Source organism: Sminthopsis crassicaudata, chromosome 4, assembly GCF_048593235.1.
Source record: "Sminthopsis crassicaudata isolate SCR6 chromosome 4, ASM4859323v1, whole genome shotgun sequence".
Classification (NCBI taxonomy): Eukaryota; Metazoa; Chordata; class Mammalia; order Dasyuromorphia; family Dasyuridae; genus Sminthopsis; species Sminthopsis crassicaudata.
The window spans coordinates 102312146-102338127 of NC_133620.1; the positions used below are offsets into that span (position 1 = coordinate 102312146).

Consider the following 25982-nt stretch of genomic DNA (forward strand, 5'->3'; position numbering starts at 1 on the left):
GGCTGCCATTAGCCTTGGTGTCTTTATTATATGCCATTAATCTTGATGTCTTTATCATAACATCTTTCCATAAATCATGGTTTCCTGCTAAGGATCCATTTGGAGGCAGGTAGAAAAAAAGGACTGGATTTAAAATTCAAGAACCTAAATTTAAATCCTGACACTCCCACTTATTACTTCTGGGATTTGGGACAAATCACTTAACCTGTCCTTTGCCTTAGGTTTCCCTCAATTATAAACAGAGGGAGCTGAATCCATGAACATTCCTGTGAGCCATTCACTGAGTTATATTTTCCTATGAACTCCATATAATAGGGTACCTAGTATAAATGGATTTGCTTATCACTGAGATAAGTAGGAAAAGTAAGGCTTCTAGAATGAGGTGTGTCTCCAACATATCCTAGCTCAAGTTTATGTTCCTCATCTTTTGACCCTTTGAAAAATTATGGAGGATTAGAATTTTTTTTTATTCTTTGTAATTTGTATCCCCAGTACCAAGCATATAGTAAGTGCTTAATCAGTACTTGCTAATTGATAGAAAACCACAGAATTTACTCATTACAATAGCCAAAGCCCAGATCATTTGTCCCCAAAATAAGTCTTTACCAGTGGGCCCAGGAGATAGTAGAACTGGTCCATTTCAAGGCCTCTGGAGAATGATGTAAGAAACTATTTATTCTTTTTGGAAGTCATGATTCAAGGGAAAAAATATCCAAGGTGTATGGAGGAGAATGCCCTTATCTAAAATAATTTCTACATGGTGTTAAAGGCAGGGGACAAGGAGGCCATCAGGATGAGTCTGAATCCCATGATATTAATGGGTATCACCTTTGAAAGATCATGGAGAACAGTGCCACAGGTCTAAGAATAGGCAAGAGAAAAGGATAGAAACTTCAAATATAAATTAGCAAACTTGACTTTTATTTTTGGCCCCTGTGAATAAAAGATAAAATAAATAAGTCATACAGGAAAGCATTTTGTTAAAAATATTTATTAAAAAAATACAATTGTTTTGCATGTCTGGTTGCACATATAACTATTAACATATATGCATGACTTTTAACTTGAATAAATTTGCTACAATGCTTTTTAAAGCCAGCTTGCATTATACAAAGCAAATCCCTCTGTCAGTTCTTACACAAAATAGTTTTCTAAAATCTATTTAATTTTTTTTTTAAAAGATACACTTTGCCATTATAGCATGTGTGTGTATATGCACGCATGTGTGTGCATGCACAGAACTTAATCAATTTATTTTAAAAATCCCCTGATTATTCAGGGCAGCCCCTCATAAGAGTTGGAGATGCACTGATTATCAATGATGCTTTTTTCTTTTAAAAGCAGAGTGCTTTAAAGCCCTCAAAGTGCAAACACAAATCTTTTCCTCATTGATCTTATCTTGTGCTTTTCTTTGCTATGCTAATCGACTTTGAAGATCATCCCTTTATTATTTCCCCATAGTGCATCAGTGCTGCTCAGCCAGAAGATATGGCAGTTTCTCTCTTGTGGCATCATCAGTACTAATATTTTTTGCACTTCCCAATCCTTTTCATGTTGTAACACTCTGAAGGTCTCTCTAATGTAAATTGTACTGGGATTAATAAAGACCAGGGATTAATCAACATTTCAATAGTTATCTACCTTTTTTGTTTCATTTTACTACATATGTACTTGTATTATACACCAGCAACACAATGTTGTTTACAATGGCAGTAGATACTAAATATTAGGTACAATTTCAATAAAATGAACAAGGAAAAAAATTACAAAGAAGCAACTGTTCCCAGGTAAGTTGACTTAAGTATAAAGAAAGCACTCTGACAATTTTTCATTACCACATATCCCAAACAAAGAACTATTTCTAAAATTATGCATCTTCTCTGATGTAAAACCTGTCAGTGTTTACAGAATAAAACTCTCACAGGTAGATACATTTTTTTCTTTTTTAAAGCCACTCCATGGACTGGATGAGTGAAATCCAAGAATGCAAAACTGTTTAGTCTCAGTTAAAGTTCTTAGTCTCATCAAAGATATAATCGCATGTATCACCAACACTAAAATAGCTCCACCAATGTAATTTCCAAAGAGCTAACGTTAAAATTATTCTCCATGAACTACTCTGTCCCAACTGTCTCTTGTAAACAGATACTTTTCATAGACAGAGAAGTACACTTTAGCTGACCCAACAAAACAAGGATCATTGAGAATTTACTAGTTTGTTTTTCACAAAATAAATCTCTAGACAGCCTTATTTTTTTAGCTTTGTGTTAGAATAAGAGGCAAGAGATATAAAGCTAAAATATTGAAATAAGAAATGTTAAAATCCCATTTTAATGAATAGCATCAATCTCATACCAAATTCATAAGCCAACAGGTATCAAAATTAACTTATGAGTTCATGTTTAATTTCCCCTAGCCAAAATAGGTGAAATTGTCCAAAGGCAAAAGGTAAAGAATCAGCTGTAGACTGGATATAGGATTTATACTAATAATAAACAATCTTTGAATAATCAAGAATTAAAGATATCAATTTATTTGCTATCTTTTAGAATCAGACAGATTCACTAATATGTACAGCAGAGTACATAAAATATGCTACTATATCACAAAAGCAATGAATTAATATACATAAGGCCATCTGGTAACACTGCACCAATAAACAAAAATATATATGAAATGTTTTTAGAAGGGACACAATTTCCCTCCACACCACAATGAACAATAAAGTAATAATAGTTACAGAGAAGAAACTTGAAACCTGATACATTATAAAATTCTGTGCAATCCATCAACAGCTAATCATAAAAATCATATTCTATATAGCACAATTTTAAGAGCTTGTATATTTAAAAACATTCTAGCCAAAATACACCTCAGAAAGCCAAATAGAATAAATTTTGTGAATCCATTTGCCCCCCTCCCAAAAAGTACAAATTCCAGAAAATATAAAATAGTAATAACCTTCACTTCCTGATCCTCTAAAGCCTTCAGCTAAAAATTAAAAATCAAAACAAAAAGTTAAGTGCTTCCAGTTATGAAAACAGTGCTAATAATGGTGCATGACGACACAACAAATAGATTTGCCACAGCAAGTAAAGAGCAACCTACTTCTGTAATCCAATCATGTTGTTATTAGTTTGCTAGAGTTCTGGCCCAACTTTAGGTCATCCCCAATTTAAAAGATCCTAAATCTCTTCTAACAGAACCCTCCCAGAACCCTATTACCTGACTGGTCAAGATAAAGAAGACTGGGAACAGCACTCATTCCAAGGTATTTTCCTACTCCAGCATTTCTCCTTTCACTGACAATGTATTGTTCAAAGGGTTAAATCGGACAACAATGGCCAACTCCTAGTCATTCAATCCATGTTTACATTTCTGTATTTTAAGAATAGTTATTTCAGTATAAACTCCTATAATTATGATGTAAGTAATCTGATGAATATAGTCAAGAGAGAAGCAAAAGTAAATGAAGACTATCGTTTAAAAATCCTGTTTGCCCAATCTTATACCAATATAACAGACCAGAGAATAAGATGATTTTTTTCAAAATTACATGTCATAATAGCACTGAGTTGTTTTTTTTTTTTAAGTTTGGTAAGCAATAGTCCATATTAAGGCTTATGACTTTGTACTTACTGAAATTTTTTAAAAGAAATTGAAATGTGCAAGGCATTAAACTTTAAAAAGTGATATAACTGCAAAGTACAGCAAAACTTTAGTTTTAGTATAAAATATATAGCCTAGGAACCACCCCATCCTAAGGGATGAATAATATATATCCCTCTGAAAAATAGATTTTATATATATATATATATGTTTATATACATATTTAGCCAATATGTCAGAATAATTTGAAGGAAATGTTCCAGTCTCAATTAAATATTAAAAAATAAATTTTCAAAACTCTGACAAAACTATCAGATGTGTATCATCCGTAAGAAACCAGAGTCACTATCATTTAACATGTTTGATTACTTTTCCGTAAATATTCTAGTTAAAAATTTCTTTAAAAATTTTAACAGATGTTTGAATTTTCTGGTCTTTGTAGAATGTCTAAATTAAAGTCAATATTCCCTCTCTCACAAATCATTTTCCAAATGTTAAGTATAATGTTAACACCCCAGCTACAACAATGTTCTGGCAGATTTCTGATCTCTTTCTTAAAATATTTTTTTAAAAAAGTAGCTCTGAGGGAAAAAAAAAGATAGCTCTAAGGGGAATGTTTATTTTATATCAGAATCTCAGATGTGCTCAGGTTGCAAGGCAAAACAAGACTCTTTTTTACCAACAGGCAATAGTAGCCAATATATCTAAAATCAAGTCAAAACTGTCCCTTTTCTTTGATTACTAGCCACCCACAAGAATTCTAGATTTCAAGGTGCAAAAGCTTCAGTGGGGGGTTCTGATAACCTAAGAGGCAGAATAGGGTACTTTTATTTTAGGAAGTACAAGCAACATTTGAAAAACAACCACCCACGCAACCTATTTTGGATACAAAACCAAGCAGGCATATGTTTCAAGATGCTTTAAAAAAAAAAAATGCTTATGGTCCAACCAATTCATTGGCTAGGAAAAAACAAAACAAAACTGACGTTAATCTCTAATTCATTTAAGCTATTATGGATAGAAAAATTAACTCTATCAAACTATTCTATACCCTTTGAGTTATAATTTCTAGACAGAAGACTATCTGCACTCTTTGTGCTTTTCTACTGGTCTTGATATTCATCTGGGGCTTTTTTTTTTCAACTAACAGGAATGAAGTCCTGCCACTCCTGTTAATTATATATATAATGTTCTGAATATGTAATAAAAATGGCACTTCAGAAAGCACAATTCTCTAGTGCAAAACTTAATTTATCATTCAACAAAGGGCAAAAAGAGAAATGGAAACAAATCAGACTGGAAGTGATTGATAAACAGCATAAACCCATCCCTAAAAACATCCCTTTAGAACCCCCAAAATGTTCTCTTATCGCCAAATAAAATCTTACAATAAAGGATAAAAATAAGTATACAGCAAAATAATCTGAAGTAGTCCTGAATTTTGTAGTAAAATGATTACATAAAAATTTATAATAATTTATAGAAATAGCAGTAAAATGGAAATTATAGTCACATGGTTAATGGTGAGGGGGAGGAAATGCAGATACAAACTGTAAATTGCTGACTTAAATTTTACCTAGTTCATGTGGACCTTTTTATATGGTAACTTTCCAAAGAGAATATTAAGTTTCATGGCAGTTAATGGCACACTCATGTACAAAATTCCAAATGTTATGGAGATGTTTGCATAAAAGGAAAAATTTAATACAAGAATAATCCATCCCCCTGTATAATAAAAAGCATACACGATTTTTCCAAGGCTTAACTTGGAAGTAATACATTAAAGGACAATACTGCACAAATGTCTATGAGTGTGATTAAATTGATTACACAAACAGCTTATTATCAGAATACAGAATCAGGAAACCGGTGCTTCAGTAGCAGAAAGAAGCAACATTGTTGGGTAATACATCATCATTCAAAACTGGATGGGCACATAAATGAAGTGATGCTATCCTGTAGAGTTAAAGTTCTGAAATTCTAGGATTCTATTTTTTCTTTCTAAGTCTTACTGAAAATATATGGAAAAACTAATAAGTAGAGCCTATAAGTGAGCTCTGAATTCTTGCTCTCTAAAACAGCAACACACATATAGACCAAGGCCCTTAAAGGGCTTTTCCAGTTAAACTGAAGTAAATTCTCCAATATTCCCTACATGTATTTCTGAGGTTGCTAAATTTACTTTTCCTTCTAGAATGTAAGGAAAACTTCCCAGGTTTGACTAGGTATCATGTGGAAGTACTAAACCAACAGTCCTACAAAGCAAATATTACAGTATCCACCTCCCCCAGAATCAAATTATCCCAGGAAGCAAATAACCACAAAGAACCCTGGACATGGCACCAGAAGTCAAAGGTCCTAATCCTTAGGTGGTGCCAAAGGAATACTATACAGTATACTGAAACCTGCCAAACCTCCTTCCCTGAAAAGCTTTAAAAATATGTTGAATATATGTTTTTATGTGGTTTGGATACAGTTTTATTCGGAGAATGGAGAATAGGCAAAATGATCATGAGCTATCCTTTGTAATTCCAGGATTATGTAAAATAAATTAGTGGAAGTTTTCATCTTATTATATATGTTACCAACCTCAAATCATTGTAACACAACATTTTAAAGAATAAAGGTTTAAGTAGTAGCAACAAACTATGATTTAATTTTGAAAAGAAGGCAGCATCATATCTTTAATCAGGAAAAATATTTTGAGAAATGATGAGAAATTTGTTACAAAGTAATATGGGTTAGAAGGCAAAAAAAAAAAAAAAAAAAAGATAAAGTCAGTCTGACAGCAGAACTCCTACTACCCAGTTCAACTAGCTTCCCTTCTTTCACTTAGGTTACTGTTGCCTAACAGCATTCATCCCAGTAATATGATGGATAATTAATCATATATAATGAATACCTATCTGTATCAGTCTTCCCAATGACTATTGATCCTAAATGGGACGCTGACTTTCTGATAAGTATCTCTAGATTTTCTAAAGATTCTGATACTGAGCCTTTGCTTAAAGGAGGTAGGTTAGGAACAAGATGATCATGCCAACCTTGTTCAGATGAATTACGGCTGGAAACATCTCATTTTTTAAAAGAATAGTAAGACTTCCAATGATGAAAGAATCACCATCTTCCCTTAAATCATGAAGAGAAAGCAGATCACAATCAACCAGGTATGGCTACATACTTCTCTAAGGTTTCAGGGACAAATATATTTAAGGAAAACCAGATAAAACTGGTTTCCATTAAGCTGCCTTTAATAGTGCCATTTAGTTCTCTGATGTCCCTATCCTAAAAGACAGGAAATGCATAGAGACCAAAGATGTGATCTTGGAAAACTATCCAATGGCTTGATTCCTCTGTTAATTCATGAAAATAAATTTTTCTTTAGTGCTTAACAATTTTAAAATTCCCAGGTAACTTGAACACCCCAGCATCTTCTTATTACAAAGTATAAAATAGTAATCATACTAATAACACTAGCTCAGAAAGTGCTATGGAAGGTTTAATTTTCAAAAGACGTGCAAACTAAATATTCCAAATGACTGCTCCTCTTCACTACCTACAGTAACCTTTCAGCATTGCTATTGCACATCTCAGGAATGGATGAGTTCCTCATATGAACCAGCAACATACTTCCAAAACTTCAAAATATATGAAGGCAGTTCCCTGAATTTAATCCTTTTCCTCCACTCCCAGTCAATCAAGATAAATATTCAATTTGATCCACTAGGCAGAGAAAAAGAGACTTTTAGGACAGAAAGACACCATTCCATACCAAAATTGGGTGAGCAAGTAATGTTACAAAATCTTGAGACCTCTGGTTACATGAGTTACTATGAATACAATCTATACCAAAATTATGTAGCCAGCTACTTTTGTCTAATTAAAATCTCATACATAAGAATCTCTATACAGTATAAAAACAAATTTAAAGTGAATTTTGTGCAGCTGGAAGGTGCTGAGTTGACTTATTGTCATCTGGAATCCTTCGTTTCTTTATCCCCCAACACAAGCAGAAAGCATTGTCCTGCCTCATCTCATTTAATCAGTGTGACACAATCTTATAATATCTCTAGCACTGAAAGAGAAATTCAATCTGGGGAGGTTATCTGAATCTAGACTTCCAGGCCAAAAATATCAACACAGTACCCAACTATGATGCTGGCCTCCGTCCAGTTTCTTGAATTCAGAGAAGCTACATTCACCTCACACGGACAGGAAATGATTTCTACCACATGGCTAATGTTTGACAAATTAAACCAAGTTCAATGACTCTGAGATGAAAGCCTGCATTTCTCATTATTTGAACAACCCCAAACTGAAACATGGCATAGTATTCTCAAATAAACTCCCCACCTATTAAGATAAAAATATTCCTACAAAATAAGTACTTCTTTACCTCACTGGGTGATTTTGAGGATTTCACTTTTCACCTTTTTCTTACAGCTTCAAAAATATCACAATTTCAAATTTTAAAAGGAATAAGAAAAAAATGCACAGCAGAACCTGAGTTACTACGAACAGAAATGGGTCCTGTACTTTGGGTATCTTCTTGACTGAAAAAGCCACAAATGTCCTTTCAGGTTGCTCAATTAGGCATCTTAACTAAATATGTCCTAAGTTTCCAATAATGCAGCACCATCCTCACAAAAACCTATTCATCTTCCACAGTACTGTATTCAGTGGGTGTATATACTAACCAGACTGCAGCAAAGTCAATGTTTCTATGCTGGATACAGAGTTCCATCTTCTCAAAGAGTCTTCCAAGCACTGTCTTAAAAGTCAGTAACCGTCACTTCAGGTTTAAAAAGACCCCTCCCCTCCCACCCCTTAGGATGAAGCAGAAAAATTGGATTCCATACTGTTGACAGGTTCAGACAAGATCACACATGGCTTATAGTAACTGAGAGATTCACCCTGAAGAAATGTAAACTAGATGCCTCTTTCTGTGTTGCTTACATATACTACAATTCACTGCAGAACTGTTTGTCTCCCCAGCAGTGCTGTTAAAACCTCATTCTGTAGGAAGGAGGGATGTTTCTTTGTCCATTACCATTTATCAGCTATAATTGACAGTGTTTTCTTCTTGGTGTGAGAGAAGACACCAAGTCTTTCAATGTGTGGTCAGTTTCATCCATCTGACAGTTTCTTGAAATCACCAATTCCAAGTATAAATCTTTTTCCTGCCAACATGTCCCAGTAGCCAAAATATAATTTTTGTTCTTATCTGCTCATATCAACACACTATTCCATCTCTGTATTCTGTAGAAGAAAAAAAAACCCTTCTTTTTACCCAAAATGAATAGGGGGGAAAAAGAAAAGGAGAGGCAAAAGGGACAGGTGGAGTCTAGACTCCAATTAAGGCGTTTCCATACATATTCCCGACTTGAGTTCTATTTAAAGAAAACTGAAAAGGCATTTTAAATGGGAATGGCAAAAATCACAATAGTCCGTTATCAGCATTTTAAATATGATCATGCTGAACAGCAATTTCTTCTTTGTTCCTTCTCTCTTTCCACAAGTGCATGTGCTATGTTTTTTGTAGATCTGGAGAAAAGGGGCCAGGTGTGGATGGTCCATCCAGGCTAGACAGAGTAAATGACCCATGACTGTTCAGGACAGAAGGAAACTGAGAAAGAAAATAAAACACATTATAATCTTATTACTCAATTTCAACTTTCATTTTCTATCTAATGAATTCCCTGAGGCACAACAGCTTCTGCACTGGCTAACAGGACCAATTTTTTGTCAAAGGCAGTCACTGTTTGTCATCAAAGCATATGCCCTGACTACAGAAAATTCAAATATTACCACTCTTTAACTTACTGTCCTATATTGGAAACTGAGAAAACAAATATACTGGTCCAATTTTAGGCCATTCTCCAAAAATGTTATCTCTTTCAAAGGGGGAAAAAGTTAGCTAGGGAGACAGATGTGAATAATTAAGGGGAAAAAACAACTTACTCTATTATAGACTATACCAAGTTTTATATAAGCTAGGCTTAGACAAACAATACAATCTACATTCAGACAGTATCCCTCTATGTAAGTTTATTTCCTCAAAAAAAATAAATAACAGTTACTCTTACAAAGCTGGAAATAAGCTGATAAATCAAATCCAACAGTATTAACACTACTGTCTCTCTTTGGTCTCCCTTTTAGATGCCATTAAAACAACCATTAATGGATACTACCTTAAAACATGCTTCACTATAGAGTGGAATTAAATAAAATGCCACTAATGGAAACCATACCGGGGCAAGGGGAGGGGAGGGGGGTTGTTAGTTATTGAGATACCAAAAGGACGTCATTATTAGAAGTTTTGCCTAGAGTTTTTATGTCATGACCAAAGAAGATAAGCTATCTAAAGCACTTTGTAAACCTTAAAGTGTTATACTGGTGTCCCCAAATCTTAGTGCAATCTAAAGCTTAAAACAGCAGTAAGGATACTTACTATAATCAATCTGTTAAAGGACACAGCTATATTCACATAAAAAAAATTGGGTCCTTCATTGGTGGGAGTGATTTGAGAAGGGTCATCAATTATTTAAGCATTTAACAATTGTAGCTCCAACTCAAATTCACATAATATGAAACAACAAAAGGAATCTTGCTATGAGGTGGATGTTTATCAGAGATGCTGGTTTTCTGTTACTTTATAAAATTAACATAGAGCTTCTGGGACTCAGAAACACATCTATTAATTACAAACTGCAGAGTGAACAATAGAATAGTGTTGGTTCTCAATTTTAGAGTTGCCCCATTATATAACTCGTGAAAATTATGAAATGTCATATAATATACATATCATATATATATATATATAATTTACCTGGAAAAGGGTGTTAGCACCTTGCAGTCTGGCTGGACTTAAAGGAGCAACAGGACTGAGAGTGCTCCAAAAGTGGATACTGGAGAGCAAGGGACTTGGTGTCAATAAGATAGGAGTCTGTAATACACAAGGCAGAAATATTTACCAAATCAAATCACTGATATCCCAGACAGCATCACATAGACAATAACCCAAAGCAAAAATTGTTTTCTAAATCCAAAATATACACAAAAGGCAAAACCCCATCAGTGTTCTTTAATAGCCCAAGAAAAATAAAGGCAACAATAGCCTCTTTCTTTCTTTCCAAGTGCTTCCCTAAGTAAGAAAACTGATTCTGATCCATTGGTTCTTTTTTTTTCCTAGTGAAAAAGAACAGAAGGTAAGAATCATTCATATAAGCATATTTTCTCCTTAGTGAAGAGAAAACCTTAAACTAACATAGGAGTAATCCATCTATAAAAATACTATGTGGGATGAGCAAGTTAATGAATATCTAACTGTGTAAACCTGTTACACAACATCATACTGGTAATTTTTTAAAATTCTTAGTATCTATTGTTTTTAAACACTGAAATTTAACTATAAAAAAGCCTCACTATTAAAAAATACAATTGGCATTCTTGGTCTTTGCCAACATTCAATTTTACACGACAAAAGACAGAAACCTTTATTTACTTGGGGAAGGGATTCAAGAAGATTGTCTGCCTTTGAAACAATATTTGACATTTAAAACTTTTGTCAAGTAGTTGTGTAGCCTAAGTAAAAGGAAAGGAGATGGTGTTGATTTAAAGGTTAAGTACAACTTAAAGGGACATACTTAACTTTTTCAGTACTATAAGGCAAAGCAGAAGGTAGCAGCAGACTGAGAGCTTAAACTGTGGCTAAATTTTTTTCTATTTAAGTTCTGTAAAAGCAAACAATCCTGACATTAAAAGAAGGGAAGAGCTACCTGTGAAAAAAGTGCAGGAGTGAGAGAAGCCGTAGGGAGAGAGGGACTCAATATTCCCAGGGGACTTGGATCACTGCCTGTGATCACCAAAGTGGGTGCCAGCTCTAGCCCTTTGGGTTTCTTGGACCTTGATGAATGAATTGTGCTTTCTTTCTCTAGCAATGCTAACTCCTGGTCTTTGAGCTCCAATGAAAAGTTCTGAGGGAGGCCCACGGACTGAGAAGCCACTGAGTCAATGTCTGTGTCAATGTCTAGGTCTGCGTTAGGACTCAAGGGTGGTGAAGGTGATCTGGAAGGATCCTGCAAAGAGGGAGAGATGGAAGAAACAGGAGGTGTGCTGGTAAAAGTGGTCATAATATAGGGTATGGAAGGTGGAGTTTCTGGAGAAGACAATTTTTGAGGAACTAGAGTCTCCAAGGCTTGGAGGGTTTCTTCTGAAGCTGTAGAAATAGTTGGGCCAGCTGAAATGGTAGAAGGGACAGGTGCAACTGATGACTTTTTGGAGGGTGTCGTGACAAATTTGATGACCGAAGGTGTTGGTTCCTGGGGAGATTTTTTTTCTGCCAGTTTCTCAGCTGGATTCTCAATTTTTATAGACTTGAAAAGTTTTACATTGGAAGAGTTCAAAGAATTGAGAGTAAATGAAGAGTAGAGGCCAGAGTGTATATAGTCATTGCGGCTAGAAGTCTTGGCACATGGCTGAGATGGCTTCTCTTTCCCTCCATTCTCCAAATCTTTTGAATTGGTGATGACTTCATTGAAGCCTGAAGTTTCACAGTCTCCTTCAATCCTCCCCACAGCCATTGGATCCATATTCAAAATCTCTGGGTAAGAGACAAACTTGTACACAAACTTCTGACCATTCACTTTTTTAATGATATTCTGTAGAGAAATGAAATAAGCACATTCTTATACCCCCCTCATTAATTTAATTGCTATTCCTCTTAGGAAAAGTTGTCAAAATAACTTTTTTAGACATCTAAGATTCCCTAGTATTTTAGTTAAAATAATTCAAAATGCAATACAACCACACAAATCATGTGTCAAAAATTGCAGATCTAATATCTCAAATAATTTTATAGATTTATATACTTATCCTGAGAAATCATGTGTCAAAAATTGCAGATCTAATATCTCAAATAATTTTATAGATTTATATACTTATCCTGAGAAATCATGTGTCAAAAATTGCAGATCTAATATCTCAAATAATTTTATAGATTTATATACTTATCCTGAGAAATCATGTGTCAAAAATTGTAGATCTAATATCTCAAATAATTTTATAGATTTATATACTTATCCTGAGAAAGCAAAAACCAAGTCATCATAACCAAAACATTGAACTACTAATAAGGTTCCTACTTACCTGAGAAACTTAAAAATTACATAGAAGGAGCTAAAGGACAAACCACATATTTTGAGATTAATGAAATCAAGATCATTACTTAATACAAGGTAGATACTTAGTATTTGCTGAACTATTCTTTTGATCCACTTATTTTATGTTAGTTTCATCAGAATATATTTTAAATAAGTGTAAATAAAATAAGAAGTTATTATAACAAGGACAGTAACTATAATGTCATTAATAGCTATTTATTAATGTACTGATTCCATTCGCTATGGATTAAAGAACTAAAAAGAAGTCAAATGCACATAACAAACATTGAACACTAAAAAAAAAATCAAGTTATAAAAATACAAAAAATATCTAGCTATAAGAGTCCACATCTGTTGTGTTCTAATCCTATATTTGCTTTGTTCTTTTAAACAGAATTATCACCAGTAATAGTATCTGCAAAGGGAAAATCTAAGATAAGTGTCTGAAGAAATACATATGAACCCTTAATCCTAAATTTAAAAATACAAAGGCTCTATTTACATTAACTTATTTTAGGGAAATATAAAATATTAAAGAAATAATCCTTATTGAGACTATTTAAACAATCAAGAATTTAGATTTAATTTACCTTTACATAGTAGTATCTGAGAGCTCGGCTTAGTTTGTCATAATTCATGCTAGGTTTGTTCTTGCGGATTCCCCAGAGTCGAGCCACCTCCTCTGCTTGCAAAAGCTTAAATTCCCCATCACTCGAGGTCCAGCAGATCATATGCTTGTTCTGAGGCTCCTGAAGGAGCTGAAGGAGGAACTGCCACAGTGTAATAGCACTGTCCATAGCAGTGAGCTGGAAAAAAAGACAGATGATATATACAATGATTTAGAAAAAGCTTCTTGCTTTTCCAGAAAGCAATAGGGAAAGAAAATTATGTTATTTTTACAAAATGAAAGATTTAGAATAAGGCTGCCAATTGAAAAAGGCTTTTGCTATAAATTCTAGCTTAAAATTTTACTTGCCATAATCTTTTGAGAGATTCTAGCCTCAACATTAACTAAATTTACTGGATTGTCCTGAAGAAAATAACTGTCTATGACACTACCCTTTAATTCCTTTCCTCCTCAAATGTCACAGCTGTCATTTATGGATCAACAACACTGATGACTCAAATATCATATTCCTTAGTTTGATTTCATAAAATCAATACTTATTCTATAGTACTCCACAAGAATCATACATTTAAATATGAAAAGGCTTTCATTTGATCATCTGAACCTTTTAAAAGACAAAAAACTTCAAAAACTCAAGTTTTAAGATCTCACTATGATGAACCACTCCTTTCTTTAGATGGCAAAGCAACTTGGAAATTCTCCCATGTTATTCATACCATAAAACTTCAAAACTGTCTCCTAGAAAGATCCTGTTCTTTATAGAGAAACTTAGGCTCAATATATGTTCCTAGGAAGTTAATAACTAGAAAAATGTACAAATAACTTAACATGAAATATCCTTACCCTCATCTTCTAGAAGCGAAACCTAAACAAGTTTATATCAACAAATTAAACACAAACAAACAAACAAAAAAGCAAAATCAGCTTCCACTTAATACTAACCTGAAATACAATACAGGAAGTTTAATGCTTCAAGCTATTCATTAAGTTTGTTAGGGTCCCTGACTTATAATTAAAATAAAATTCTAAAAATATTTATTGATTAGCCACTGAATACAGGGGACCATGCAAGGTGCTGCAAATAGAGGAAAATATCAAGTAAAGAAGGATAACATCATGATATACTCTATTTTCTTCTTTAAAAAACATCAAGTTAAATTTTACTTTTTGAATTATCAAGCCTTTTTGTCTCCTTCCATCCAAATTCTCCTTCATGAATAAAGGGGAAAAATTAACAAATAAATAATAATCAAACAAAAATTCCTTTAATTAATGGCTATGTCCAAAAACATGTCCCATTCTATATAGTCTGTCACTTGTCAAGATACGAGTAGCATTCTCCTCTTTGGAATTATGGCTGATTGATGCATTGATCAGAGTTCTTTTAAGTCTTTTAAGACTTCTTTTTTACAATGCTGTTGTAAGAATATAAAATATTCTCCTCTTTCAACTTACTTCTCTCTGCAAGAGGATCTACAATTCTTCTCAGGTTTCTCAGAAACCATCTTATTTCTTATAGCACAACAGTCATCAATTACATTTAAATACCATAATTTATTCAGTCATTCCCCAATTGATGGACATCTTGCTGTACTTTATGAAGAATTCAAAATAACATTCTTCTATTAATCCACAAGATATCAAAACATTCATTAAGTTTGTTGAAGATGTTTCTACAGAGGTCCTATTTAGCCCAGTTGAACAGAGAAAGGGAAAACTGTTTCTAAAACTACAGACTAGGTCAACAAAAAAGCTAATACAAGTACCAAGTTTTTTTTTAGATAATCAAATATCTTATACATTTGGCAAAATTGCTTTCCAGGATAATTAACATCAACACTAACACTAACTTGTGAAGAACTACAACGAGCTACCTTAACACTAAATAACTATGCCTAGAAATTGCCTACACTCTGATATTTACACTAGAGTCAATTAATGTGGCTTACTAAAGTTTTGTGAATTTAGAACAGTCCAAAGGCAAAGGCATATTCTTTATGAACTAGAATATCATATATCCCAGATTCACATTCTTTTTGGCCATACTTCTAATGATAAACCATGATTATTCAGGATACTACATCTTCAGATATACACAGGACTTCCATTTAAACAAACATTTGCCAGGCAAAATCTGTTAAATTTGCTGTAAATTCTCCCTAATAAATATTAATTTATTATTATTGATTTCCACATACTCATTCATTTCATAAAGAAAATGCTACAGGCAATTGAAGGGGAAAGAAAAAAAAACTTCAGTCTCTGTATTCTTCATGGCTCCAACCTACCTTTCCAGACAAACTGAACCACTCAAAGCTCATTTCTCCCTATTATCTGGAATACTTTCTACATTAAGGTTCATCAGAAGGTGCTGAAATTCTACTCATACTAGAAAGCTCAAATCCAAATGTCCTCCTCTAAAGGAGTCTTCCCTGATTTCCTATCAAGACAGTTCTTCTCCACTTTCATGAACTCTTATGAAACCCTCTTTATAAGATCATAAGAGCTAGAAAGAAACTTAAGACATCATTTATTTGGATCCTTCATCTTGTGAGAGAACTAAGGCTTAAATATTCCTACTTCAGACACATATTAGTTGTGGGACCTTGGACAAGTCCCTTAACTTCTTTCCGACTTAGTTTTCCTTATTTATAAAATAGGGATAATAGTTCCTACCTCACAAGGTTGTTGTGAAGATCAAATGAGATTAATATGTGTAAAGTGCTTTGAAAATCTTAAAGTACTATATAAATAACAACTATTATTATTACCTTTTTAATGAAATCATAGTCTGTTCTATTTTGGTTTTTATGAACTTCTAACCATTTCTACTAAATTATAAGCTCTTTGAAGGTAAGGATTCCATCTTATTTATTTTTATACCTCCTCAATGTTTTGCATACATTAAATGAAAGAATATTTCATGAAACTAAAGCTTTTGCACCTCAAGTTTATAATGGCCGACATACATTTACAGAAAATAAAAACATAATCTTCTGTACATTCTCAGCACACAAATATTGGAATGAGAAAAAGCAGTTTCCAAGATAAAAGATATCCTCAAGATGGCAGGTCAAAGAGTGTCAAAAAGAATACTATGAGTAGGGGAGGAAAAAGAGAGGGAGTGGCTTGCAGAATAGGAACAAGAAAAGACTGAAGAAATGAAGACGTTGTAAAAACAAATTATGTCAATAAAATGAAAGAAAGAATACCAGATTTTGAGTCAATATCCGGGTCTTGAATCTCAACTCTAGTGTTAACTAGCTATATAACCATAAATAAATCACTTAATTTCTCCAAGACTCAGTTTGTGGACCAATATAATGGGGATAAATAATATCTATACTAACTACTGCATAAGATGGATAGTAAAGGAAACAGTTTTGTAAATTTTAAATCATTATCTAAATGTGAGTGCATTATTATTTTAAAGATGATGAGAAATTAAGCTATGAGCATAATTTTATGTTAGTCATCAATTAATGAAGTTAACACTACAAATAAAATATTACTGTGTTTATCAGTCAGTATATTAAATGCAAAAGCCTTATTATTGAATACATTTTCTCTGGGTAGTGATTAACTTCAAATATATTACATATTTGGACTTGGAGATGTTGAGAATCATAGTCAACAAAAGAGGAATACTGCTATAATGAAATGAATTAATTGAAGCAGTTGTGGTGCTTCAAATTATACTATCCCATTCAATTAGGACAACTAGCTATTCTTTAATTGAAATCTTTGCCAAGATTTAGTCGGCTACTTATTCCTTGTATCCGATACACTATCTCCTGAAGCTATGGTATAAATACAAATTTCAGAAATACTTTTCAAAAGATAGCATGTCTTTGTAACACATTCTACCTAATCATTGAGTATTTATTAAGCATCACCTAGGTGTCAGGCCCTGATACAGAGACAAAAATGAATCATTCTCTGCACTCAAGGAATTTAGATTGTATAAGGAATCACAGTATACACACACACATATATACATATAAATACGATATGCACATATATAAATATTTTATCTATAAAATGTATTAAGTGAGAAGGGCAATTTCAAGAAGAGCTCCCACAAGCAGCAGTGTGCTATGAAAAAAAGATTCCTATGGGTTTGGAAGTCAGTGGACCTTCCTCAAAGCCCACCCTTTATCTTCCTAACTCTAAACTTGGGCAAATCATTTAACTTCCTTAGCCTTGGTTTCCTAGATGACCTAAAGTTCCTTTCAGTTCTGTAACTATTATCTCATGATCCTCTAGAGTGTATATTAAGAAAGTTTAGATTTTAAAAAGCAAAAATGCTCTTATTTAAAAAAAGCAAAAAAGGAGAAAAAAGTATATTTTCATTTCAAGATTTCTTCAAATACAGCTTGAAAGAGGGTACATTTTCTTTAGCACAAAAAACAAAAGAAGATAGATAATGATCTAAAACATATTAGCTGGTATTAACACAAGTGGGATATTGAATAAGCTGCAACTAAATCTGCAGTGAATTGCATCTCTCACAGGAAGGGAGAATTGAAAAAATACATATCAAAGCATGATTTCTTAACTATGAGATGAAGGCTGAGTTCTACCACAAAGTGTGATGTGAATACTCTCTTATAATGAAAAGGAAGTTTTTAATTAAGTAAGATCTTTCCTGCCCTCAACATATTTACAATACACAGTTCAATTGCTGTAAGAGCATGACTATTTTTCAAAAAAGTTTTTTAAAAGTTTAAAAAAAAAACTTCAATTATAGCTAAAATCAGTTGTTCTTTAAATGAATCAAAATTGATACTGAATTATGAACATAAAAAATAGTTAAACTCCTAATCCCAGGAGTATATATGAATAGTAATAGAAATATTAGCAAAAACTTACAAATAGTAGCATTTAGAAAAGATAATCATACTTTATTAACATTGTAAATGGTTGCCACTTAAGTACTTTGAAACAAAATTTAAAGAAAGGAATGGAAGATTAAGAAAAAAAATCAAAATTCCCCAGACATTTTATTAAAGATAACACTAAAGAAGTAATTATGTACATTAAAGTTTTGTAATGCACTTTCCTCACCTCACCATTCTGTCAGATAAGGACTTAGACTAGGATTTTTTGAAGAACTTGCCATTTCTTAAGTGTAAGGAGGTACCTCCACTACCAAAACAAGCAGGCACTTTTTATCTAATTTAGCCTTAAGTCACTCGGGTCTCCACTCCAGACTCGGGTCATCACTCAATTTCCACTAACCCACACTGCCTGACGATGGCTCCAGAGTGACAAAGAAAGACGAGAGAATTAACAAGATTTGGGGACTTACCCCGTCACATGGCTAGTAAATATGGGAGGTTTTGACCGATGCCTTTCAGAACCAGGACACCACACGCTTTTTCTAGAAGTAAAATTATTCTGCTTACAAGATCAAACCATAAAAGGGGCGTGGCCCAGGCAAACTAAAAGTGTGCAAGGTGAATTGATGTGTGCCATTTTTTAAATGTAATTTTTTAAGGCAAAGAGCCCCCTACAGATTTTATAGCATCATTTTCTTTGCCAAGAAATCCCAAATGGGATCAGGAAAAGCCCGAACGACAACAAAAATCAAAGACCGACGACTAGCCCCGTTCCTCCCAGTTTGTGGTCCAGCTGGGGTGCCTCCCGGCCATGAGTCCTTCCTCCACCTATCAGACCCTCATCCTTCTTAAACCTCTCTCGCCTCCCTGGATCTCCCTGACGCACTCATCTCCACACAACCTGCACCACGTCCTCGCGCCCCCAGCGAGGCTGCGCTTCTCCAGGGCAGGGAGGGGATGTTGCTTCTCTGGCATCCCCGGCAGCCAGAGGGGCACGATCTCCGAGAGAAAATCTCGCTTCTGAAAAGTTCCCTGCTAAGGGCCATCAGGGATCTCGGGACAGCTAGGCTTCAAGCCATAGGTGAACTTCTTCCCCGACGCCCTCAAACTTTACGCGGGCCGCCTAACCCGGGCCGGGGGCGAGGCGGAGCGCCCCGGCGGAGATCAAAGTCCGGAGAAGGGCCGCCACCCCCAGCCTCCCTAGGCAGCCAGAGAGGGTACTTTCATTTTCCGACTTCCTGCCACCCAATAAAATTAAATCCGCTCGCTTGGCCGGGCCGCGCGTCCGCACAAGGATGCTTTACTAGGAGTGGGCTGGGGATGCGGCCGGCGGCGCCCCCTCCTCCCGCGCTCCGCCCAAGCGCCAGGCCCCCGGGGACCAGCCCGAGGATGCACCTCCGAACATCCCGCAGTCGTGGGCGGTGAAGAGGGATGCGGAGCTCGCTCGCGAGTGCGCGCGGACCCGAGCGGGCTGGGGGTGACGGGAGACAGGAGGGTGACAGGCAGGGGGGCGCGCGCCCCTCGCTCCCGCCCCCGCCGGCCCCACCCCCAAGTCGCGGGGAGGAGGGGGCGCTCATTTCCTGCGCGCGGCGTGGGCGGCGGCCACGAGAGCCGCGCTGAGCGGGGGCGAGGCTCACTCACCGAGGGCGCGGGATCTCCCTCAGGTCCTCCTCTCCCTCGGGGGCCGCCGAGCTGCGGCTCCGCCGCGGCGGGCGCCCCCCGCCGCCCTCTTTTCACGCGGGCAGCCCACGGGCGCTACGGCCGCGGAGGCGGCGGCGGCCGAGCCGAGCCCGCCGGGCGTCCGCGGTCGCCCGCATCTCCCGCCGTGGCTCCTCCCGCCCCTTCCACGTCCTCCCTCCGCGGGCACGCACACGCACACACAGCCTGGGCTGCAAAGCCGGGCAGTCGGGCTGCTAGCCGCCCTCACCGACCGGCCAGCGGGCGGATGGGCGGGGGCGGAGACACGGGCGCGCGCTCGGAGCGTTCTCGCTTCGGCCCCCGGCCGCCGCGTCTCCGTTGCAGCCCCAAGGCCAACCCCTCCCGGCCTCTGTAGCTGTCAACGTCACTTCCGGGGTGGGGCATCGATGGGGAGGGGCGGCCGCCAGCGGAGGGGAGCGTGCCAGGCCCAGACACCTCGCGGGAGCCGGGGGTCGGAAGCGGGAGGTGCAGCGGCTGTGGTCACCCTCCTCGACGTCCGCTCCGAGTACTCCGAGCCCCCCAGGGAGGGAGCCGGCCTTGCCCTGCCTCCCCGGCGTTCTCTCTTTTTCTGGGAGTAATCCATCCCTGAGCATGTATTAAACGCCTATGTGTGCCAGAGACTGTATTCAGCGCTAAAGTCACAAAATCCCTGCCTCCTTAGCATTTATAACTACATGGGGTAGACAACATTAAAACCAGTACGTACAAAACATCTAGGCAGGCTAGATAATTTACAGAGAGAAGGTACTGGAATTAAGAGTTAGTTTGTAAACATTTATTGAGCACCTAGGATATGCCGTCTGTATAGTAAACATGGGAGACAGGAAAGGAGGCAAAAGACAGATCCTTAATCCCAAGGGCTCGTAGTCTAATGGGGGCGACCGAGCAGTCTCCGTACGTACAAAGAGCTACGTATAAAGCGAGGTACGGACGCGTCAGAGTAGTTCTCGGAGTGCAGCCCAGCGAGCGTAACAACAATCCTCCGCGCTCGCCCCACCACGGCAGAAGCCCAGGCCTTTCTCACCAGCCCCGGGAGCTCTCTGACGTTCCACCCGCGCCCGTAGCATAAAGCCTCGCGGGGGATCAGTTTCTCTAGGTGGCCGTCCCCCTCATTTTCCGGGTTACAGCTCCCTGCACAGCCGTCTGTACAAAATCTGCCGTCTCCGGCTCGGGCCCAGCTCCTCCCAGCTCTCCTTGTCGCTGGTCAGTTTCCTCACTTTGAAATTAAACGTGTTTGTTTCTTAGCCAGATGTTTACAGGCTTATAATCTAAATAGAGTTTCCTACAGGAGGCTAGGGAACCCTGGAACTCAGTGAAAGGTGAGGAGAGTTGAGACCACGTTAGAAAATTCCTCTTGACAGGTGAGTAGTGGAGAGATGGAAGACTATTTAGAAAGCCCTGTTACCACAGCCATCTGATCATCAGATACCAATTTTTTAGGTCAAAGTCTGCAAATCCTCTGGCATTTTAAGAAAGTATATATGGACTATATTTATATTTATATATAAATATATTTAAAAGGAATATCAAGTTGTGCATAGTAGACTTGCCGTTTCATGTACAATCATCTTTTTAGTGTACTGTTAACGGAAATAGATGTTTTGTTCCATAAATTAAAAATTTAATAAGAAAATAAGAAAAAAATTCTAAATTAAAAAAAAAAAAAAAGAAATAAAACAAACCACCCCGGATTGCCCCTGATGCTTGATAACTACTAAATGAACCTTGCTTTCACCTTCATACATCACTGACTAGTTAGTCCTCTCACAAGCCAAAAAGAGGTTTCCTAACTGAAGGAAGTTAAGGGTCACTAATAAGTTAGGAAGTATTTAAATAACTCTTTGAAGCATAAGTAGAAAGAGGCCTAAGGATCAGATTCTGCTTCACAATTTGTGTGACCTTGGGCAATTTATTTTGCCTTCTGAGTCTGTAAAATGAGGCTATTGGAGCAGATAATAAGGTCTCCTCCAGTTTTAAAATCTACAAAATGGCTGGTTCTATCAACTTTCTGATCAATTCAGCAAACATATTAAGTCCTTAATATATTCAAGGTATTGTGCTAAGTCTTGGAAATGCAAGACAGAAGCCTAATTCTGAAAGAGCAGGCAATGTAGTATATAGAAGATAAATTAGTGTTATGAACACTTTGAGGAAGGAGAATCTACTTTCTACTGGGGGAAGGGGATGCTTCAAGGTTCTGAAGGCACTTGATAGAACTCTAAGGAAGAGAGGAACTTTAGCAGATATAATGGAGAAATCTGTTCTAGGCATAAGGGATAAGTCTAAGCTAAAACATCTAAAAAGTGAGGACAGAATCAGGACAGGGAAGGAGAGCAGCCCAGTTTAACTTGAATTTGAAATATATTAAAAGGAATTGTATGAAGTAAAATAGAGAAGGCAAATGGGAGTCAAAAAATGGGAAGAACTTTATGCCTTCTGCAAATCCCTGCAAGCCTCTAGGAATACAAATACCAAGAGGAGGTGGTTCTTCAAGAAGCTCACATTCTATACCAGAACCTTATTTGTGTCATGTATCTTTCTGGCAATCTAGTGACGCTTATAGAGCCCTTCTTAGAATAATGTTGTTCAATAATTGGAGGAAATGCTAAATTTCAGCTAGAGATTGAAGATATATTTTTCTTTCCTTATCCAATATCATGGACCTTCAGAAATCTTTTCACAAATATGAGTCCATTGATCCTAGGTTAAGAAACTTTATAATAGAGAAATACAAACTATTCAGAGATAATTAAATACTAGTTAAATAAGTACAAAGTGTTATACATCCATCTTGTCTTCTCTGAAATATTTGACCCTGTTTCCCTTAGTTTTCATAGTACTAGATTTCTCAATTTTCTTAATTACACATGTACCCCCAAAGCATCATCTTGTATTATCTTCTCTATCACACTCTATTATATTAATGACTCATTTCCCTGAAAGCCCACCAAAACCCCCCGATTTTTTCAAACAAATTACTATTTAGCCCTTTCTCTCTTCCCTCCATTCACTCCTTTTACTTTTGAGATAGTTTCAACATTGTAAGACTTTATATTTATCCATATTTAATTTCAACTCATTTGATTTGTCAACCCTCTCCAAATGACCAAAGAGTCACAGCAGCTCTGCAACTTCTGTTAGCTCTAAAATAAAAAAGTTAAAATTGAAAAACTAGAGAGTTCACACAGGCTATCAAAACCACAGTTAAAAAGTCTAAAAAATATAGTTATATAAAACAAAATAAAACCAAAGAAATAACAGTGATCATATGCAAAAGCTTTTTATATTCCACTGGAAGAGAAAAACTGGATATATGTGCCAGAGCCCTGCTAGTTGGAGACTTCAATACATTTACTAGTACATACATATACATAGATGTATATGAGCAAACCTCGAACTAGTAGCTGCTCAGTGAAATGTAACTTCTGACAATAAGGAGTATTAGTCTTTGTTAGTGGAGTTGTGAACTGACTCAACCATTCTGGAGAGCAATTTGGAACTATGCCCAAAAGGCTATTAAACTGGGAGTACTCTTTGATCCAGCAGTGTCTCTACTGGACTTATATCCCAAAGAGACCATAAAGGAGGGAAAGGGATCCAGATGTACAAAAATGTTTGTGGCAGCCCTTTTTATAGTGGCAAGAACTGAGTGGATGCCCATCAGTTGGAGAGTGGCTAAATAAATTATGGCATATGAATGTTATGGCATATTATTATTCTATAAGAAATGATCAGCAGGATGATTTCAGAGAGGCCTGGAGATACTTACATGAACTGAAGCTGGATGAAGTGAGCAAAACCAGGAGATCATTCTACATGGCAGCAACAAGATTAAATGATGATCAGTTCTGATAGACATGGCTGTTTTTGACAATGAGATGTTTCAGGCCAGTTCCAATGGTCTTGTGATAAAGAGAGCCATCTGCATCCAGAGAGAGGACTGTGGGAATTGAGTGTGAATCACAACATACTATTTGCACTCTTTTTGTTATTGTTCACTTGCATTTTGTTTTCTTTTTGATCCGATTTTTCATATTCAGCACAATAGTTGTGAAAATATGTATAGAAGAATTGCACATGTTTAACATATATTGGATTACTTTACATTTAGGGGAGGGGTGGGGGGAAGGGAGTGGAAAAAATCTGGAACACAAGGTTTTGAAAAGATTAATGCTGAAAATTATCCATGTATATGTTTTGAAAATTAAAAACCTGTAATTAAAAAAGGGTATAGGCGATAATGAGACAAATTTGATTCATAGCTGGAACATAGGAACTACAGATACGTATCCAAGTTCAGAGACCACTTGGTGCCGGTGTGAAGTAATTCTGGAATTTTGCATTGTCTATGATCATCCAGAAGGTAAGCACAAAAAATTGTAATGCAGAGCTCAGGGTACAGCTTGCTTGCTGGGACTTAGCTTTGGAAAACAGGGTATCTACTAATAGCAAAAAGAAAAGAGTAAAAAAAAGAGGGATAAACCATTGGGATCCTGACAGACTCAACAGTGTTCTAATTTGTCAAAAAAATTTTCATATTCTTACAGTCATCCAGTTTATTTGCTATTTCCTTCAGCTTTGGGTCAGCTTCAGATTTCATAAGCATATCATTTATATTTTTATCAGAATCATTGGTAGAAGTAGTTGAAGACTGAATAAAAAACATATGGATTTATTTCTTTTTGATACCTATGTTTTTTCATCAGTGTAAATTTTTCCTAGTAAGAAAAGTCCTTTACCAATTCAGATTAGCAACTATTCTGCAACTTAAATGTAGGAGAAGCCTGGTACAGAGAAGTGGTGTTTTGCCCAAGGCTACATAGCTAGTATGTGACAGAAGATAATTCCATGTAGTCTTCACTCTGAGATAATTTTTCTACAGTATCATATGGGCTCTCAGATTTATTTATAAAAAGATCACTGGTAACCTTGGGGAAAATAATTTTTTCATAGAGATATTGTGACTAAGTTAGAGAAAGTTGAGGTGTAAGTCAGCAACTATTCCTATATTTCAGGCACTGTGCTAAGTCCTGGGGATGCAAAGAAAGGTTCAAAAAAATAAATAAAATAAAATAAAATAAAAACTACTGTTCCTAATCTCAAGATGGTCATATTTTTATGTAGGAGATAGCATGAAAATAACTATGTACTTTTAAAATATATGCAATATATGAAAGGCAATTTTGGAGAGAAAGAATGAGAGAGGAGGATCAGGAAAAGATTTCTATAGAAGATAAAATGTGAGCTAAGTCTTAAAGGAAGCCAAATAGTTTAGGAATCAGAATGGAGAAAGCAGGCAATTCTAGGAATGGGGGAATAAATAGCTGGTACAAATTCAGCAATCTGCGAGGTGGAACATGTGAGCAATAGGAGGTAGGCTAGTGTAGCTGGAATACTCACAGGATGAGCAGAAAGGAATAGAATATAAAATTTGGAAAAGTGGGAAGAAATAAGACTGTGAAGGATTTTAAATTTTAGAAAATTTTCCATTTCATGCTGGAGGTAATAGTCATTGGACTTTATTTGGTGGGGGAAGAGAGCCATACAGTAAAAGTTGTGCTTTAGGAAAATTATTTTGGTTTATAGGAAATTATTAAAGACAAGGAGACCCATCAGAAGGTTAATGGTGATAAGAGCCTGTACTAGGATGGCAACAATATGAGTGTAGAGAAGGGAAGACACACACACACACACACACAAATATATATGTATGATGTGCATGTTTACATATATATGCACACGTATATTTAAAAGAGATGTTATGAAGTTTTAAAAAAAGATTTAACAGATCGGATATATGGAGTCAGTGACAGATTAAGATATAGAGGAGTTAGATTGTGAGCACAGACCACTTTTTCTAAAAGTCTGATAGGGGAAAAAAGGAGGCCAACCTGAGACCAACTCAACTTTAGACCACAGGTAGCATAATATTAAGATAATTGATCTGTACCACATATTTTTCTAGTAAATCAATTCATCATTACTTATCACATTCCTACTATGTTCAGGACAATGTAACAGGGGCAAGGAAAACAAAGTTATAAG

General features: G+C 36.3%; 1 protein-coding gene across 2 annotated transcripts; it reads right to left on the reverse strand.

Moving 5' to 3' along the window:
* Positions 1 to 973: 973 nt before the first annotated feature.
* Positions 974 to 20215, reverse strand: ELK4 (ETS transcription factor ELK4). 2 transcript variants are annotated; one of them, XM_074308961.1, is made up of 5 exons: positions 19881 to 20215; positions 13361 to 13576; positions 11388 to 12269; positions 10439 to 10555; positions 974 to 9235 (listed from the first exon to the last, which is right to left on the reverse strand). In XM_074308961.1, exons 2-5 carry the CDS (start codon positions 13565 to 13567, stop codon positions 9137 to 9139), a joined length of 1305 nt encoding a protein of 434 aa, XP_074165062.1. In that variant the 5' UTR covers positions 13568 to 13576; positions 19881 to 20215; the 3' UTR covers positions 974 to 9136. The 2 variants fall into 2 exon arrangements, with proteins under 2 accessions (XP_074165062.1, XP_074165063.1); XM_074308962.1 differs by lacking the exon at positions 19881 to 20215 and adding an exon at positions 18710 to 19092.
* Between the last annotated feature and the right edge of the window lie 5767 nt (positions 20216 to 25982).